This window comes from Ruditapes philippinarum, unplaced genomic scaffold (genome assembly GCF_026571515.1).
Source record: "Ruditapes philippinarum isolate M1 unplaced genomic scaffold, ASM2657151v2 ctg488_1_1_1_1, whole genome shotgun sequence".
Lineage (NCBI taxonomy): Eukaryota > Metazoa > Mollusca > Bivalvia > Venerida > Veneridae > Ruditapes > Ruditapes philippinarum.
In genome coordinates, this window is record NW_026853285.1 from 75785 (window position 1) to 94351 (window position 18567).

Genomic DNA, 18567 nt, shown 5'->3' on the forward strand with positions numbered 1-18567 from the left:
TTGAAAATCAAAAGAGCGCTACTCAGTACAGTAGTGACGTCGCTTGAACATTCAAAAAATTTAAATGCCAACTTGGTAAAACCATTTTAAATTTTATCAAGTAAAATATACAATCAAATATGATAGCCTAAATATGATTTTATAAAACATATAATATATTACTGCTGTCATGCCATCTGTCTTCAATGCCATACTATATCATTGTTTGAAATTTTTTATTTTAGATGTAAGCGACTATATGAAATGAAAAATGGACAAAAATGAAGTGTTCATATTTCATGGTCCAGATTTTGTAGTAAATATGCATCGAATCACTTAATTGAAATTATACAATGCTAATGATTTGTTTTTATACATTTATTGACAGGGATAGAAAAAATGTGTGTTGAATGTATGAAAATTAATCCAAAGGTCACAGGTTTTCGCGAATGGTAATAATTCGGCCCACTGTCTTTTCGACCCAAAACTATTCGCCGTTTGAAAAATTGTCCACAGTTTCTAACTGGCGTCTGAACACAGACATCCTGATTTCAAGGCTTTGTTTAAGGTCTAACCAAACACACAAAAATCCTGGAAATGGCTAATATGCAATTACCACGTGAAAGAATTATTCCAAATATTTAGACGTAACCGCGAATTTGAAGCTATTTTTTACATGGGTCAAATCCGCTTTATGATAAACGTCAAACTGTAAAAAAAAGAAAATGCGATGTCTGTCAATGAAGGACTAGTGAAAGAATGTACTTCTTGAAATTATGTAAATTATCTATTTGCTTTTCTTTTATGTCTTGGCACATTCTTACAGTCAGATATATCAGTTTTTTAAAAAAGGAATGAATATGATAACTAGCTTTGGTTAAAACATTATACATATATGTATTATTCAGTTATTTGAATGCATCAAAAAGATAACCATTCGTATTCATAATCAAATCAAGTATAAAACTTCACAACATTGAAGATTATACTATGTCACTATACAATCAGAAACCAGTCTATAATCGGAACTTCTATCAATACACTAACTACTTTTGTTTTCATTTTGATTTGTTTTGATTTTTGTTGTTGTATTTATTTTTCCATATATAATATTGTTTTAAGATAATGACTACATCTGAAAGGCCATATGGTATATATACAGTTTTTCAAATTTTTCGAATTCGAAAACCTAGCTAAATGCCGTTTTCCGGTACTTTCTGTACATAGCTCTGGGGAATTCACCTAATGGAGTGTAATAGCTAACTCGATGTTTTCGAAAATTAAATTGAAATAAAACAGTTATTTCTTTATAAGAAAATAATTAAATATCATTGTATGAATAATTCCATACAAAAAAATAAAGTAATTCCACAAGTTTACGCAAAAAATAACCTTATTTATTATGGAAGATTCCACTACGTCTGTTTTAATTTTATTGATTTTCATTATAAACAATTTATTTTTTGAAAAATTTGCAATAGATATCAAAGGAATATTGATAGTTTTCAAATAAATCATTTTTTTTAACTTAAACGGTAAAATAATGATAAAAAAATAGAAATATCATGTAACTGTGTTATGTACTTCATTAGAGCTAAATCGGTAACGTACCGGAAAACGGTGTTTAGCTAGGTTTTCGAAAAGGTCAATTGATATTTTATATCGAGAAAAGATATTGCAATAACCAGTATACCACTGTAATTTCAAATACTCGTCTTATTTCACTTTCATACCAGCTTTAATGATGGCAGTAAAAATATGTTCTGACTGCTAAACAATTTTGATGTGTTTAGTTTGCACATGTCCATTATACTGTGCTCCTCTTAGCTCACGGTACTTAACACTTTAAAACAGTAAAGAACACAAACAATAAACTTACACTACAAAAACTGTCAAAAACTAAATCATTTAGTCATTTTTCTGCTATATGACACAAGGAAAAAACAATATATTCAATCAAAATAAGTTTTAATTTGTCAGATGTAGACCGTGTGTCAGCCATTTTGAAAACAGTATGTCATCATTTAACTCGCGGTAATGGTGTTTTATTTCAGTTTTTTCATGTTTCAGTTAAAAAAAAATTATGTTATTTTGCATAATTTTAAATAATAAAAGAATTTTTACATTGTAACTCAAATTTTTTTCTTTCAACAAACAAAAACATTTAGAAAATGATGATTGTTTCAGACGTATGCACAAATTTAATGGACTATTGTTGTTTTTTGCAGAAGTTTGAAAATGTTGTTCAGTTTTACGTAAAAATCTATAGATTTAAATTATTTTGCACAAAAGCTTTGTTGTTAAGGTGTTTTAATAAAATATGTCAATTCTGACCAATTTTAACACTGGTCACATGAAAATATGCCATTACCGTGAGATAAGTGATGACGCGGAATTAGTGATGTTGAGTATACATGTTTTTTTTCTGACCATATTTTGTTATCACTGCAATGAAATATTTCCATTAGTTACATAATGACGGTTATGGTTTTAGACATGTTTGGCACCTGCATTTATATATGTTTTGGGTTTTCATAATTTTGAAATCTTTTTAGTGAGTCAAAATTTTCAATATTTTTCAAATCTATATCGATTATTGACTGACAGAAAAATATAAAAGATATACGAAATTGTACTTTGAGTTTGATAATCATTTCTACTCCGATCATGTCGACTCTGATGCAAAAAGACAATGTATTTCATGAAAATACTAATAACATCATAATAATTTTATTCAAATTACAATTCTAGCTGGAATAGTATTTATATTCAAATTAAACTGGAATTACACCTGTACTGGGATTTTTGATTCCAGTTCCAGTTGGGTCTTTATATAATCTGCTGGAATTTCATTGGTTTTTTCACTAGGTTAAATCAAGTTTATTTCATCAGAGCAAAATTTTGATTGATTTAAAAACATATAGTATTGTGAAATAGGCAAAATTAATGAATTAGTATCAATACATTATTTCATTTAATATTAAATATTTTTGATATTATTATATATGGGGAAATGAGCCTTGCCTACTTGCTTTATATTAAAGTATGTGGCAAGTTTTGTAACATTTGCCAAGTTAGTAATTCAAGCATAATTACTTTTTCTTTTCACATATACATAGATCAGGGCTCTAGCAACTGGGCGATTTCGGCGACTTAGTCGCCTAAAGTGTCAGAACTTCGCCGAGTTTGAACATCAAAGCGAAAACGATTTCGCCGCATTTTTTTTACTGACCACATGTACATATATATCATACAGTGCATGTAATTAAGTTAATCCTCGCCTCCAGGCATAAATCAAACTGAATTGGTGACGCACATGCAGTTACTGCCGATAATTGACATCAATTAACACATTTAAGTGACATGATATGCAGATGCATCGGAAATTCGCCGATGTAAACATGACATTTTTTAGGCATAATTTTATGACACCTGCCGAGTGTAAAAAGATTACACCCGGAATTGCTCTTACCATATTTGACAGTAATTACACGCAACCTCACTCAGACCGTGTAAATTTACTTGCATATAAATTAATACACACAGAAGCACAAGTAAATGGTTTGACCCCTGTTTGATAGTAAAAATGAAATTTGTAAAAGAACTTAAAAAACATTGACCCACATTAGACCAATTTTGGACAAGTCAAAAACAGTAGTAGATAAACTTTGTCTTTAAAAAGTTACATAAACGTCGGTAAATTATGCGGTAAACTACAAATTTGAAAATTTTGTTTTACAATGCCTGTTGCAATTGCGGATGAATAACAATCTAAAAATAATCATTGAATATTTAATTAAATATAATCAAAATCAACAACAACTAGAATTGTAAGTGTTTCTGCAGGTAACAGACAAATTTTCATTTGTCGTGATGCCGATTTTTACGATGAAAATAATCTAGTTACCAAAAGGAAAATTTGTTTTGTTAAAAATTGTCCAATAACACTTAAAATGTAGTTTATTAAAGAAAGTTCCTTATGGTATCGTTAACATTAATTTTCATTGAGAATTTTGCCAGTATGTGTTGTACAATGAATAATTTCTTAAGGGAGGGGGGTGTGTGGAGTTCATCAGGAAGAAAACATTATAATGGTCTGATGAAAGAGGGTTTTAGAACTTATACTTCAAATATCACTATCAATAAATAGGTAAAACTCCTTTTTATAGATCAAATCAATGTACTAAGCACTTTTTCACTTCTCCTTATGTTGTCAAACTTCTCCCTGATAGGAGCTGAGGGAGAAGTCACTTCTCCCTAAAATTTTGGTCTAGCTAGAGCCCTGTAGATTACATGAATATCAATTTACACATGGAATGAATTTACCTAATATTAAAAATAATTAAATTATTGCTGAATATATCAAATGAAGGTACTCACTTAGACAGAGTTTACACATCTTGGGTGTTATCCTGTTTTTTTCTCTTATGCTAAATGTTAAATGATTCTTTCTTAGTTATACATGTAGCTGGAGGGTTTGTTCAAACTTTTACATAATTATATACAACAATATATGTAACTAATCCTTATTCTATTGTATTGAGGGGGTAACAAGAGGATGATCATGATTTCCTGAAAGAAAAACAACACAATTTATTATTTAAGTATCAGAACACTAACATATGCTTATGAGATAATTATCTCTTACTGCAGCTTGACAGTGAAGCTATGTATAATTTATTTCCTCTATAAATGATCAAATTTTTATATAAAATATTATGAATTAACTGAACTGCAGAAATGCAGGTCATTGATCAGATTTGTACATTAACATGAAACATAATGATAAAATCTTGTTATACAGTTGAAGTATTTTCTTTTAGAAGAAACAATTTTGATGTAAACTATCATTACCTTTTCATAATGTATACTTTCATACCTTTGCATATAATTGTGGGTCATTGACCAAGACCCAGAACTCTAGCATGGATATTCTCTGAACTATTCCACTTTGTTAACTTCATTGAACTGAGGATATAATATGACAGCTCTTGTTTTCTTTAATGATATTTTGTTTTTAATATTATCTGAAATTATATATAAATATATTTGCAGGGGAAATACACATTCTACTGTCGAGAATTTAGAAAAACTCATGAAGTGCTACAACCTGCGAAAATGTTTACCAGGGATCCATCTCTTGGTTTTAGGGATATTTGTTTACAGATTATTAAATTTTTGAAAGAGGTTTGTCCTTAATTTATGGGACTCTTTTCTTGGTTAAACTAACTATTCATTTCAATGATAAGACCAGAGAAGCCAATATTTATAACATACATTTTGATAAAAATTCAAGATAGTATGATGTATTCTCATATGATGCCAGTATTGGTTATTTCCAGTAAACACAAAATTTTCTTCAATATCTAGCTTAAAATGAATCATGTTTAAACAATGTTGATAGTTTGTGCACTAATAACTACTGCTTTTCAGGGAAAAAAGATTGCAATTGTGGATTCCAATGAGTGTAAAAAGACTAGGCTATCATATGTCAAATTACTACAGAAAAAGGTCAGTCTCTAGTACAAAGATTTTCTTTTTCTTGGAATTCTGGTTTCTAACTAGCTAAAAGACCTGTATTAGAATGTTGTATTGAATGTTGTAATTACGCATAATTTACAAGCTTGCTTTGATGCTTTTTTTCAATTAATCACGATGACTTATATTGTGACATTTTGGGAAAGTGCTTGCATTAGAGAAAACTGATAAGAAATATATTTGATGGATATCTGGGATAAGTAAGTCTTATTGACAGAGAAAGATAAAGAATAGGAAGTCATAACATAATAGACCTGTGAAATAATTCTCAGCATTAACAATTTGGACACATTAATTATTTATTTCAATTTTAGTGTGAACATATGTCCATAGCAGTCGTCAGTATTTTACCCAAATATGGCTGTGAGCAGTTGTTCTGGACACGGGAACAAAGATTGGCTTCAGAGTCTGCTGTCTTTGAAACAAGAGATGGCTGTACATCGGAGATTTCTGTCAACGACAGCCGACTAACTAAGTGGTTCTCTAAAGATTCTGACGTGGAGATAAAGTACATGCATGGTATAGGTACATAGTTTAATATCATTTTTAAAAGGAAACCTAGCAAACACACTGGTTTTCCAAATAGTTAGGCTGTAGCCTAGAATTGGTAATTTTTGATATAAGTTATACAGGAAAGCTAGTTAGTAGTCTTAACCACCGAGATATGGTTGAAAAGATGTTAATATCGGGGTGAAAAGAAAAGCAACAAAAAAAACAGAGCCCTGTTATTTTCATACTGTCTCTGTATTAACCAGTTCATGCATACTTCCCAGAAAATATGCTGGAGATGCATGACATTATTGTCCTATACTAAATATCTATTCCAAAGACATATTCATAAGGAATTGGTAATCCAACGTAATGATTGGTAAAGGAAAAGACATGTCTATGTATTGCAGAGTGATATACAGTATAGTTCTAACAGTATGGTTTTAGTCTGCTAAGTTTAACAAGACATCAGCATTTCTAGTGTACATTATCTTACGTCTTAGGAATAGATATTTAGCATAGGACGATAATTTATAAACATGAATATGTTTACTGTATTCCTAGAAAAGATTTCGCGCATTTTAAGTTAGCGCTTTTCGCGGTAGGCATGATTACGCGAATCTTTATAGCCGCGAATATGTCACTTATAACAAATCCGCGAACATTTCTAGCTTCAACCAAATAAAAACATAAACGTTCCAAATATTTATTATAATCTACTTACACCATAACATATAAACACAGGTGCTATAGAAATGTGTAAAAATTATGTAAAGTTCATCTCCTTACTAAACCACCACATGTTTTAGCTTGTAATCCATATTTACACTTCAATATACCTATAATGCACATAAAAAAAACATGAAAAAATGTCAATTATTAGTAATTATCACGCTTATTCACATTATTTGCTAGTCACAGCGTATACAAAGCATTTACAGTTTGCGTACATTAAATGACTTGGATTTTATTTGCTTGGAGAAGTTTTAATCCTTTGTTTAAAGTACAATAGCTACATTGATAAACATCTGTTATATTGTTAAAATGAAAGCGATGTACAGTCCAATACTGTTAAAGTAGCACAACATAACCGTTATATAAATCCAGACGTCTGGACCGGGGAAAAAAACAAAAAACAAAACCGGGAAATTTCCTGCTACCTTTGAGTAATACACTTGATCTAGTTTATAGATTTTAAGGTCAATCATGAATTGCATGAATTGCTGAATTATTTATGTGACATTCATAAATGGAAAATCAAATACATGTAGGTTTATACCGTAGCCTAAAAAAGCTGTAATTTAGGCCGTAGCGAGTTAATATTCGCGGAATTCACGGTTACTACAAATCCGCGAAAGTTTGTCTCCACGAAAATGCCGACGTTGTGAAAAACGCGAAATATTGTATCCGCGAACATTTCTAGGAATACAGTATGTTATGATAACCAATTGTTTTTAATTGACTTTCCAGTTGAGAGGCCTTCTGAATCTGAAGGCTGCACAGTTATTGAGAAGCATACTGGAATTTACACTATGTCTGTCTACAAAGTAAGTTAATTGTGAAGTTATAATAATTACTCAGTAGAATTTATTCAATACAAGTAAGTTAAATAGATGAATATTTTAATTTATATTAGTTTAAAATTTCAGAAAGGATTGTCTAAAAGTTTATGTCTGACACCACTGGTTCTGAAAAATCCTGTGGAATTAGAAGTCTGTCACTTGTGGAGAATATTTAAATTACTGGTTAGTTGTGTAGGTAAACTAGTTAGGTGGATCAGCTACCAAGATATAAACTAAAGGCTTATTGAAATCACGGTAAAAGCCAGACAAACTAACAAACAAAATCATGTGGTGTTAGTATACAGAAAAGTATCCTGGTACAACCTTAACTTGTTTAAAATTCATTATTTCACATCATGTTAGACAAAGATCAACATTATGATGGTACACTGAACCCTATAGTAGTAGCATTATTATTATGATATACACTTTAAAGATGTATTATTGCAAGGAGTTTTAAATATCATTATACATGTAAATACAGTTTAGAAGATAGCTAATTGCAAGCAAAATCAGCCAGATTATAACTGGTACTCATTCCAGTGAAATGTGCCTGGTTGTCACAAATGCTTCATGAAAAATAGCCAAATTACAGGCAATCTGCTACATAAGGACTGTTGTTATTACAATCTTCCACATTATCATAAATACTCTTTAAAAAATATTACATACAAGCAATCGTGCCAGATTCTTCAAAAAAGCAACTCAGTTTGTATGTTTATGTGTTTTTTTTTTCTAATTTTAACACATTTGTCACAGGGTGAGAAAAATGTGTAGCCTGATCTGGACTCAAACCCGGGACCCTCGGAATACTGTACCACGGCTCTATTGACTGAGCTATTAGTCACTTACACACTATCTCCTCTAAATAGTGAACCGTTCTAAACTGTGACAAATGTTTGGTTATATCTCAACAGTCAGTTTCCTGGATAACTAACCAGTAATTACCAATATCTCCATAATTGATCAACTACATAACAAGTCCCACATGATATCTAAATTAGTGGTAAGAGACAAAATGACCATAAGACTCTATATCCAAGGTCATTTTGTCTTGGAGAAAATTCACCTTACACAAGGATTTAACAAGCGATTCCTGTATTTCAAATTAAATCCTTTCCCTGCTTAGCTAAGCAGACGAATTAAGATTAGCAAGTATAAAAATCTATGATTTGTAGAATTTGTATATTTATATTAATTATTATATTGTGAATTTTTTACTTTAAGTTTGAAGTACCTGTGATATTTATCCAATGGGAAGTGATTTGTGAACTAGAGGATGACAACAGAGGAATGTCCAAGTTGTCAAAGGCATTACATTTGTGGGCAGACATTAATATATGTGGAAGAATTATTGTTGTATGTGATGGTTCACAGGTCAATACTGGTAAGTTATTGTTTTCTATGTTATGATATCTTTATTTACATGTTTTTAGCTCCACTTTTCGAAGAAAAAAATGTGGAGCTTTTGTCATGACCCTGAAGTTGGCATTGTTTTATCTTTTTAAATATTAGGCCCATTTTCTCAGAAACTGTTGAGACGGGTCTTGTTTAAATAGATTTACAGTCAAGGATAATTTAAAAATAAAGATATGAATTGAAATAAACTAATATTAGAATTCAACCCTCTTGCAATATTTTTTGATAATTTAAGTAGCCACTTATTATATTCCTAAGTCTGTGATAAATAAGATAAAAAAAAATAATGTACATGTAATTGATTGATGAAACTCTAAAATTAATGTTACAATGTTTATAGGAGAACACATACATGAATAGAGAAGTGAAAACATTTTTATTATCACAGTCTGCTGTATGATGTAATTGTATTGCTTAAAAGTGGAATGTAAAAATATTTCACTCCAAAACAAGTTTAATGTACTATGTTATATAAATATATCAATATTTTAATTTGATGCATTTTGATTAAAATTTTTCTTGTAGTGTAAGATAAGATATAAATAATATCTAACTGGTTGGTTAGCATACCGTAAAACTCCTAATAAACGCCCCTCCCCTAATAAAGGCCCCCAGGTCTTTTGATAAGGAAAACAATCTACTCATCAGTGCTGAACTCATAATTTAATCCATATTTTTATTCAAATCATTCAGAATCCATTTTATTTTATAGTTAGCACAAATATGTATAATATGAACTTTAAAACCTTAACACTTTTTAATGTTATTACCAACAATTACTAACACTAAATGTATTTACAGTGATTTTTGGAGTTAGGAAAATGGTGTTGTAATAATAGCCCCCCTTTTGGAAAATGTTTAGCCCCAGGGGGTGTTTAATAGGAATTTTACGGTACATGGAAAATATTACTTGTATATAATACAGGTGAACAAACAAAGATACAACAACAAGCAAATATTGACACATCTGTCAGCAGCTTGATAAAACAGGTAATAAATATTTCTTAAATGAACTTTTCAAGCTTCCATTATTGGGGATATAATGTTCATAGTAAAACCCTTAAGTTTGTCATGGACATGTAGGCTGGCATGGCCTTGTGCTTATATCAAAGACTGTTTTCTTTTTTTCAGCCCCAAAATTCTACAAAATACAAAAAAAAGATTAAAAGTAATCAATTGCAAACTTTTCATTTCTTTCAAAGAATTATCTTGATTGAAAACAATATAAATGTCAGCTGCCAACAAAATGAAATAAAAACCATGTATTAGACATTTTTGTATTGTGTAAACTTGACCTACGAGTGACAACATTGGGATGTTGCTTTGCTTTCAGTATGGAATTTACTTTAGGGAAGATGTCTCTATATATAGATAAAGTCAAAGCCTTTTTCACATCTTGCAGGAATGACAACCTTTCATACAAATGTTTCTATTGGATACTTTATCTAACAATAGAAGATAAAGATTTCCATTGATAATCTGAAGACTATAAGATTGGCCAAAAAAAACTTGTGAATTTGTTTGCAAATTGTCTTTTACTCTTGGTTCATTGATTTGTACTCATAGAAGTGAGATTGACAAAATGTGCATAAAAGAGGTTTAACCTCTCAATTGTATATACTTATATGAAAGTAAACATATTTATCAGGGAAATGTTTTTTATCAAGAAATGTTGTTGTTTTTTCCTAGTTTACCAGATGTCCAGTATATGTATACCATGTTGTGGATAGGAAGCAAGCTGGCAGTTACATTGTCCCTCCAAAACCAGGAATTCTGGCATTTTTACAGCAGAGGCATTGTCTTAATTTACATTCTAGGGTAAATATTTTAAACAGTTATATGCTTGAATTTAAACAGTATGCCTTCAGATTCATGCTTATTTTCATAAAGATTTTAAAAAATGAAATCTATATGTATAATATTGTGAAGTAAACAAAGAAAGTAATTTACACTTGCAGACTGTGAGCACTTTAATTCCACATAAATAACCAGAAACAGGTAAAAATATACACAAAAAAGCCTTTACTGCATTACTCGCCTAGTGCAAAATAGGCCATTAAGGGTTAACTTATTTTTCTATTTCCAAGAGTATTCATTATTTCATATGACACCATTGATTATCATTAACAGCTACATATGTTATTTGAGTTGACAAATATTTTTGTTTTATTTCAGAGAAGTGTTTACATATTTGAGTCATCATGTCACATGAATATGGCCGAAAATGCAGGAGTCAGACATATTAAGGTGAGGTGGTAGAGAAGTTGGACAAGTTACTTTTTCAGGTATACAAAATCAAAGCACAGAAGGTGCTGAATTTGTTTGGGCCTCAGAATGTCAGAAGGTGAAGGGTGTGAGATTATAAACTAATTTGTTTTTGTGTCACCAATGCTTTCCAGTGTTTTAATTGTAGTAAATTGGCTATAAGACAAATTGCAACACTGATATTCAATTCAATGTTTATTAGACTTAAACAATTTGAAAAAAAAATTAGTTGTCTTAACTGGGATTTGAACTCCAGACCTCTCGCTTTCTAAGGGAGCGCGCAAACCCCTCGGCCTTGATAGTTATATGCTTACGGTCTGAAGAAAACCATGTTTTTCTAAATTAGGGTTTGTAACACTTATTATTTCGACGCTAACTGTTGTTTAACACAGATGTAAATAATCATGGAGCTTACTATAAGCATGTATATCTATAAAGAATTAAACAATATACAAAATCATCGGCCATTCGGGAACTATTTTGCTTGAAAATTAATGTGTCTGTCATTTGACCATCTTTACGCAGTGACCTCCCCTGAATTTTTTGGCGTTAGTGTACATATAAAGGGAAGTAACCACTTTAAAAAAGCGGACTACTTTCGGCAATTGCAATTAACAGCATTAGGCCCTGAAATTTTGCTACCATTATTTGTTTGGTCTGACAAATCAAACAAATAAAAACTGTATATGTTCATAAGTTACATATCCAGTTGACATGAGGCGGTTGTTCTACTAGGGCAAAAGCTTGTGCCAATCATGAGGCATTTTTTGGAGTATTTATCTACATGTACCATTGAGACAGGAAATTGCCATTTGTGTATAACTTAGCATCTTGTGTGACTTAGAAGTAGCACACCTTTATATTATATACATAAATAATTTAGAAGAGATATAACATGTAAATACATGTATGTTATAAAGAAGACAAATTAAGTTATTAAACTTAGTGTAAGGTGTTTTATCACAAAAAATGCTGAAAATGTACAGAAACAGATTTAAGTTAGTGCTCTGAAAGAAATATGACAAAAATAGTAAATTCTCCAATATTTTGCCCTTTATGATCCTTTTACGTTGGATTTATGACTTTTTTCATCTTTTTAAAAAAGAATGTTTTGCATGTTTTGTTACTTAAATATTAGTTAGGAGAAGAGAATAAATTTTTTGATATTGAGATTTAACAAATAATCTCTTTAAGAACAAAATTTCAAAAGTTTGGAATCTGGCGATAGGATGGGAGACGAATATTTGAATCAGAATTTCATTAGGCAATCGTTAACCTCCAAGTGTTTGGGAGCTATAAGCACATGATATGCATATCATTCAAAATCTAAACTTTTGACAATGTATGTCATTTAATTGACTTTTCTTTTTATTCATTATTCAACCTTTCAGTTTGATCACCTGTATTAATGACTGATTTCAAGGAACATTACCATTCCTTAGTTTAATTGTTTTTAGAATTTGCAAAAATAGAATGTAAGCATATTACACATAAATTTTATTACGAGTTAGCTGTATGTAAAAAGTTGTATTGAAGTTATAATGATAACAATATTGGTATTTTTTCAGGCTTCAAGAGTGATAGATCACCCATCCTTGGTAAGAATTGTATTTTCTAAAGCTAAGCAATTTCATGTTATCATGGTGTCGATTTAGAAATGTCTCTTAGGTAAGTTAAGAAGCTTTTCTAAAGACCTAAAATTTTGTTGTCACCCCAGTGTAATCCAGCCAAAATAAAAATCTTTCAAAGTTATGTGCTATTTAAGAAATATATATCCCAAACAATGATTTTAACGCTCAATAAAATCACTGTTTTGAGTAAGGATGCGAGGAATTATATTATGAGGGCATAGCCCGAGTGATAAAATGATGCGCATCCGAACGACAAACAGTGATTTTATCAAGCGATAAAATCACTGATTTGGATATTTTATTTAGATTCTAACACGACATCAGCGAATAAATGCTGTCGTATTTGATATTAAGCTAAATTGCATCTGATTTGTTTCGGTACCTATTTTCAGCGTGTCGCATTTTTAGTGGTTACATTACATGTTTAATGATTACTTCACATGTCTAAATATAGAACAACAACTGTGATTTTATTGCATAAAAACACACACTTTTTGTTCTTCTATGTTCAATAGGGAAAAATGAGGGTCGTGTTAGAATTGATAATAATTTTTGAGAGATAAATTAGAAAATTATTTCATTTTTATAGCTCATCTCGAGCCATGCAGCTGTCACTCCATCCATTCCTGAAATGTTGAAGACACAGAAAATATTGCCTGTTCAATCTAGTGATAAACTACCGTCTATACCTCTTGTACAATTAAAGGATACATTTTCCGAGAAGAAAATTTCACAAAATTTACAGCATGGAAGATGTGAATATATGTATGCTGCAGATTTTGAAATGATTGAAAGGTTTGTATGCATGTTAGATTACACAGCTAAGGGGTATTCATGGCTTTTTGGTTAAGGTTGCTGACTTCAAACCACTTGCCCCTTAGGGTCCGATTCCCACCTTTTGATTTTTCATGTGAGGAAGCTATCCAGCAAGATTCTGAAACATTAATATTTGTAATCATGTGCCTGTTTGTGTCTGAAATGATGCACAGAGGAGCACCTGAGGTCTTCCTTTACCAGTAAAGCTGGAGTTTTGCGATATGACCATTACAGTGTTTGTGCGATGTAAAACCCAACAAGAAGAGGATAACACTGATCATAGTTCAGTTGTTATGTATTTCCATAGAGTATTTTTGGGAATAATTTAAAGTACAGATTAGATTGTATTTTTGTCTTTCCATCGGTGCAGTATGTTTTGTTCGAAATATGATTTAAATTTGATAAATTTATTATCAGGTAACTGAGTGTAGAATAACTTCTTGTTTAATTTAGTCTGTAAGAATGTTTTTATCCTGCCATTTCTCATGAGTGTTGAGTGATACATTTTACCAAAGGTTTATTATTTTGTTGAGCAGATTGCATTTTCTTTTCAAGGTATAATGATTCATATATAAAGTCTGCGACTAAAGTAGGAACACCAGGAAGTAAAATGTCACCCAAGAAGAAATGCCATTCTACACCAGAAAAATCTAATACTAGTCTCATTTCTAATTTATCTACTGACCAATCAAGACTTAACCTTGCATCACGTGACCTTCCTAAATGGATGATGAAAAAAGACAGAAGTCAAGGTTCAAGGTCATCTGAAGATAACAACCAATCAGAATGTGGAAAACAAAAACTTGAAAAAATCAGGTTTAACATTTTTTATACAGAGACCACTTTAGAAATGTGTACATCATGTGTTAGTTAGTTGATATATTTCTTATTGTGAAAAGAAAGTTATCATAGATGTAACAGTATTTCAGTTTATAAATAGCAAGCAGTTATACCATTAAGTCTAGGTTCTGTACCAAAATTAACCTATAAGCCAGCTCATTTAAAGTTCAGGGTCAATTATGAGATGTCTGTTTTAAACAACATTAAAAAATCATTGACTTCAGTCAAATAGCTTATCCCTCAACACTGTAGGTTTGAATCTCATCAGGGAGAAATGGATTCTTTCCTTTGAGAATGCTATCGTCTTGGCGTCCTTGACTCATGTGCCAATTCATGCATGAAATATTACATGGAGAGGTGCCCGAGGTTTCTTCTATCAGTAAAGCTGGGGGAATGTCATGATATCACAGTGTTCATATGACTTGAAACATTTACCACATTGGGGAAGTCAGTTAAACTGATCATGAATATAAACACATTCATTTGTGTGACTAAGATAATAGTTTTTGTAATAAAACAATAGGGAAACAAGTTTAAATTTATCATGTAAGCATAACTAAATTTTCTTTGTGACTGATGTTTCCTATAGATGAGATTTAAAATATTGTAGATATTTATATTTGCTTTTTATTTTCAGGAAAACAATGTATGTGATGACAGAAAAAGAATTGGTTGAGGTAGCATGTGATATTCTTAAACAGGTGCAGGAAATATTGATAACATGTTGGTCTTTCACATTCAGTTTAAAGTGCATCAAACCTGATATAACTTTATCATATTTTATAAAACACTGCAAGAATTCATGTGACACTTGACACATTCTCTTTTACTCCATAACTTACCTTTTACTAAATTATTCTTCTTTTTTATTTTGAGTCTTACAGTATGTTTGTTCTTATTTTACTATGAAGTACTGGGAATAGTCAGTCAAGTATTTTGTGCTGGTAGTTTTTTGTTTTAACCACTAACCTGTTGGAACCATAAATTAATAAACAATAAACATTTGTCACCAGTATAGAGTCAGACCTGCTAGCACTTATGTTTAATCTTAGCAGGTTCTATAATGTTGGCAGGGGAACTTTAGATTGCATGTTGATATGCCTACATATTGATAATGGACAGAAGCAAGACAAATTTTCCATTTAAGAAATTCAGCAGGTTAAAGCTTTCCATCCGTCAAGAGATCATTTTATCCTACTAAAACATTACATTTCCAATCTGATATTTGTCTGGAAAGTGCTTACACATTTATATGTTGATTTTACTTGTATGGAAGCATATTTAATCTGTGTCAAGTTTCTACCAAATTACATGGTACATTACTATATTTTAATTGTTATTGTAAACTCTGTTTTAAAGATCAGTTTATCATAAAAAATGCTGATAGCCTATAATTAAATATTTCAAGAAAGGGGTTCTAGATTATTTTGAATTTTAACCTAATACCTTGTCAAAATATTTTACTACCATTCATTTGAGGAAATGGTTTGTAAATATTAATTTTTTATATGGCCAGCAATGTGTCAATGTGCCGTTAAACCAAAACAAACAAAAAATTGTTGATAGCTGTAATGCTTTTGTTGATATTTTTATGTATATTTTATTTAGATGTTTTGAATAAATTTTAGAACACAAGGGTTATGAATTTGTTAAACTATCTTTCAGGGTGGCAAAGATGAAATTGTGGAAAAGTTTCTATTAAAAAGTAACTTTGAAAATGAATTGTGTTCAGATAAACAAGAAACAACAAGGAAGAAATCTGAAAGTAGTAGGCATATAAGTGAGTGTGGAAAATCAAAAATGACAATGGAGAAAACAGAAAGTTTGAATGATGTAGGTGACCAGTTAGGTAATGTGTGTCCTAAAATGGAAACTGAATCTGATTTGGAATTTAATGAACTTAATACGGTTTTAGATAAGGACATTGCTATTAATATGTCAGCAGATGACCTAGATACATTAGGGACTAGAGAATGTGGGTCACATATTGACGAGACAGTTGCAAGTGTTTTAGATGATTTCTCTATGTCCAATGTCCCATCAAAACCATCTCCAAGAAAAAGGACAAGGTACTTGCAACTATTTCTTCTCTTCTTATCTATAGCAGACAAGCAGTTTGTATGGCATTTAAGTTCTCCTCCCTATAACAAAAGTATGTATTGCCTCCTAGCCTCCACACTAAAGGATACAAGGTAATTTTGGAGTTAGAGGAAGGCTTGATAAGAAGTAAAATTATACCTAAAAAAATATATATTTAGAACTCTTGTTATCCTCTAGTTCTTTCTTCTGCTGCTACTAATACATATTAATGTATTAAAGAGCCCTTCATTTAATATGTATATACGTGTACAGTAGAAACAATGGATGTCTACATGCAACATGAAGCAAAAAAATTGAAGGATACAAGTAATATCAAAACCTGAATATATTATTTATAAATAATGAAAACAGTATTTATTGTTTCAGGATAAAGGAGGAAACAGATGTTAGAAGCAGTACACCGTGTAAACATAGACAGTTGGAAATAAAGAAACACATTTCTAGTGACATTGATTTCAAGAATAAACAAAATTTATACAACATTCACAAGAAAGGAAATCATACTTATGTTAGTGATATTGAGGTATTATCAGGTGAATTTATGACAAAGAAAAGAAAATCCAGGCAAACTCCCGATCTCTCTCATCTAGATGATATTTTCTAAGGTCAATGTTCATAAAGTCATAACAATCATTTAAGACTAAAGTGTTTCAGCAGACACCACATTAGATAATAAAGATGTCCAAGAAAAGAATTAAAGTAAAATAAATTGGACATGTATCTATATGGTATCATATAACAATGATATAGATTAAATACTGACTTACTGTGTCATATTTTACTTTATTACAGCTCAATTCAGCCTGCAATGTCTAAATACAGTGGTATTTGTATTGGTATACATGTTTTACTTGGACTTGCTTTTACTTCCAACCTTTTAATTTGATGACTACCATGTTATGTATGTTATAAGCAGTTTGATATTATTGATAAGAATTTGCACATTCTTTCTATGCAAAGTTTTGGTGACAGTGTTGTTTGTCTTATATTATCCAAATTTTTAGAGCTGTAAAATTATTTAATTCATTAAGGGTTATTCACAGCAAGGACTTTAATTCCGTTCTCACAGTCCGGAGTATTTCAGTTTTACTGTCGTTTAATGTCATTATATGGCAAATTTAAATGTAATAAGGCAAATTTAAAATAATTACAACATTCGAAATGAAATCAAGTAGTTCAATTGTCTTCTGTTGCTAAAATGTATCACATGTGTCATGTATAACATTGAATTTGCTATCTCTCAAATAAAAAGGCATATTTTTGTCTTGGAATTTGCAATCTTGGGTATTTTGTCCTGCTTCAGCGGAGCTCCTCTTGTTGGTGTCCCGTTATAGTTTCCAACAGTTGCCCAATTACTTCAATGTTGCATTTTGGTAATTAGTAAGGTTATAGTGATTTTGTATAAAAGTCGGAATACTGCTTTTAAACCTTTTGCTATTTTAATGATAAAACGTTTCCCGTTCAGTGCTAAATTCTTCAAATTATAAGCATCAAAGATGCTCTGAAACCATTATTTCATTGTTATATCGTATAACTCGCGTTGTCCTTTCTTAAGAAGGTTAAGATTACTTCTTACTAAGGCATAAAGGTCACAGATTCAACTCTCCAAATATACATGTATTACAAGGACATTTAGAATCTTAGGTTTTACTGCAACATACAAATCACTAATTAATAGGCAGGGTCATTTATTAAAGCAACCGTGTTTTTAAGTACATCTCGCTTATAAACACGAAAATGAGTGGAAAACATTTAAACTGACGTACGAGGGACGGTCAAAAAATATCCGGACTTTTCACCCTCCTCTCTTTCCACGTGCAGCTTTATACACACATTATATATTGGTGAAAACTACATTCATTCGCCAATAACGTGGTCAGTTTATTTTCAATGATAGTTGTGTATACACAGTATTTTGCCCTCTGATA

General features: G+C 30.8%; 1 protein-coding gene across 3 annotated transcripts; it reads left to right on the forward strand.

Annotated features, from left to right (window-relative positions):
- The first annotated feature begins 231 nt into the window (after positions 1 to 231).
- LOC132736382 (uncharacterized) lies at positions 232 to 17927 on the forward strand. Of its 3 annotated transcripts, none has more exons than XM_060723501.1 (15): positions 232 to 295; positions 5035 to 5166; positions 5413 to 5490; positions 5832 to 6042; positions 7477 to 7553; positions 8796 to 8955; positions 9913 to 9977; positions 10677 to 10805; positions 11163 to 11234; positions 12821 to 12850; positions 13473 to 13678; positions 14255 to 14515; positions 15177 to 15240; positions 16205 to 16608; positions 17006 to 17927. In XM_060723501.1, exons 1-15 carry the CDS (start codon positions 251 to 253, stop codon positions 17241 to 17243), a joined length of 2172 nt encoding a protein of 723 aa, XP_060579484.1. In that variant the 5' UTR covers positions 232 to 250; the 3' UTR covers positions 17244 to 17927. The 3 variants fall into 3 exon arrangements, with proteins under 3 accessions (XP_060579484.1, XP_060579486.1, XP_060579485.1); XM_060723503.1 differs by lacking the exon at positions 232 to 295 and adding an exon at positions 314 to 431; XM_060723502.1 differs by lacking the exon at positions 232 to 295 and adding an exon at positions 917 to 1129.
- Positions 17928 to 18567: the final 640 nt, after the last annotated feature.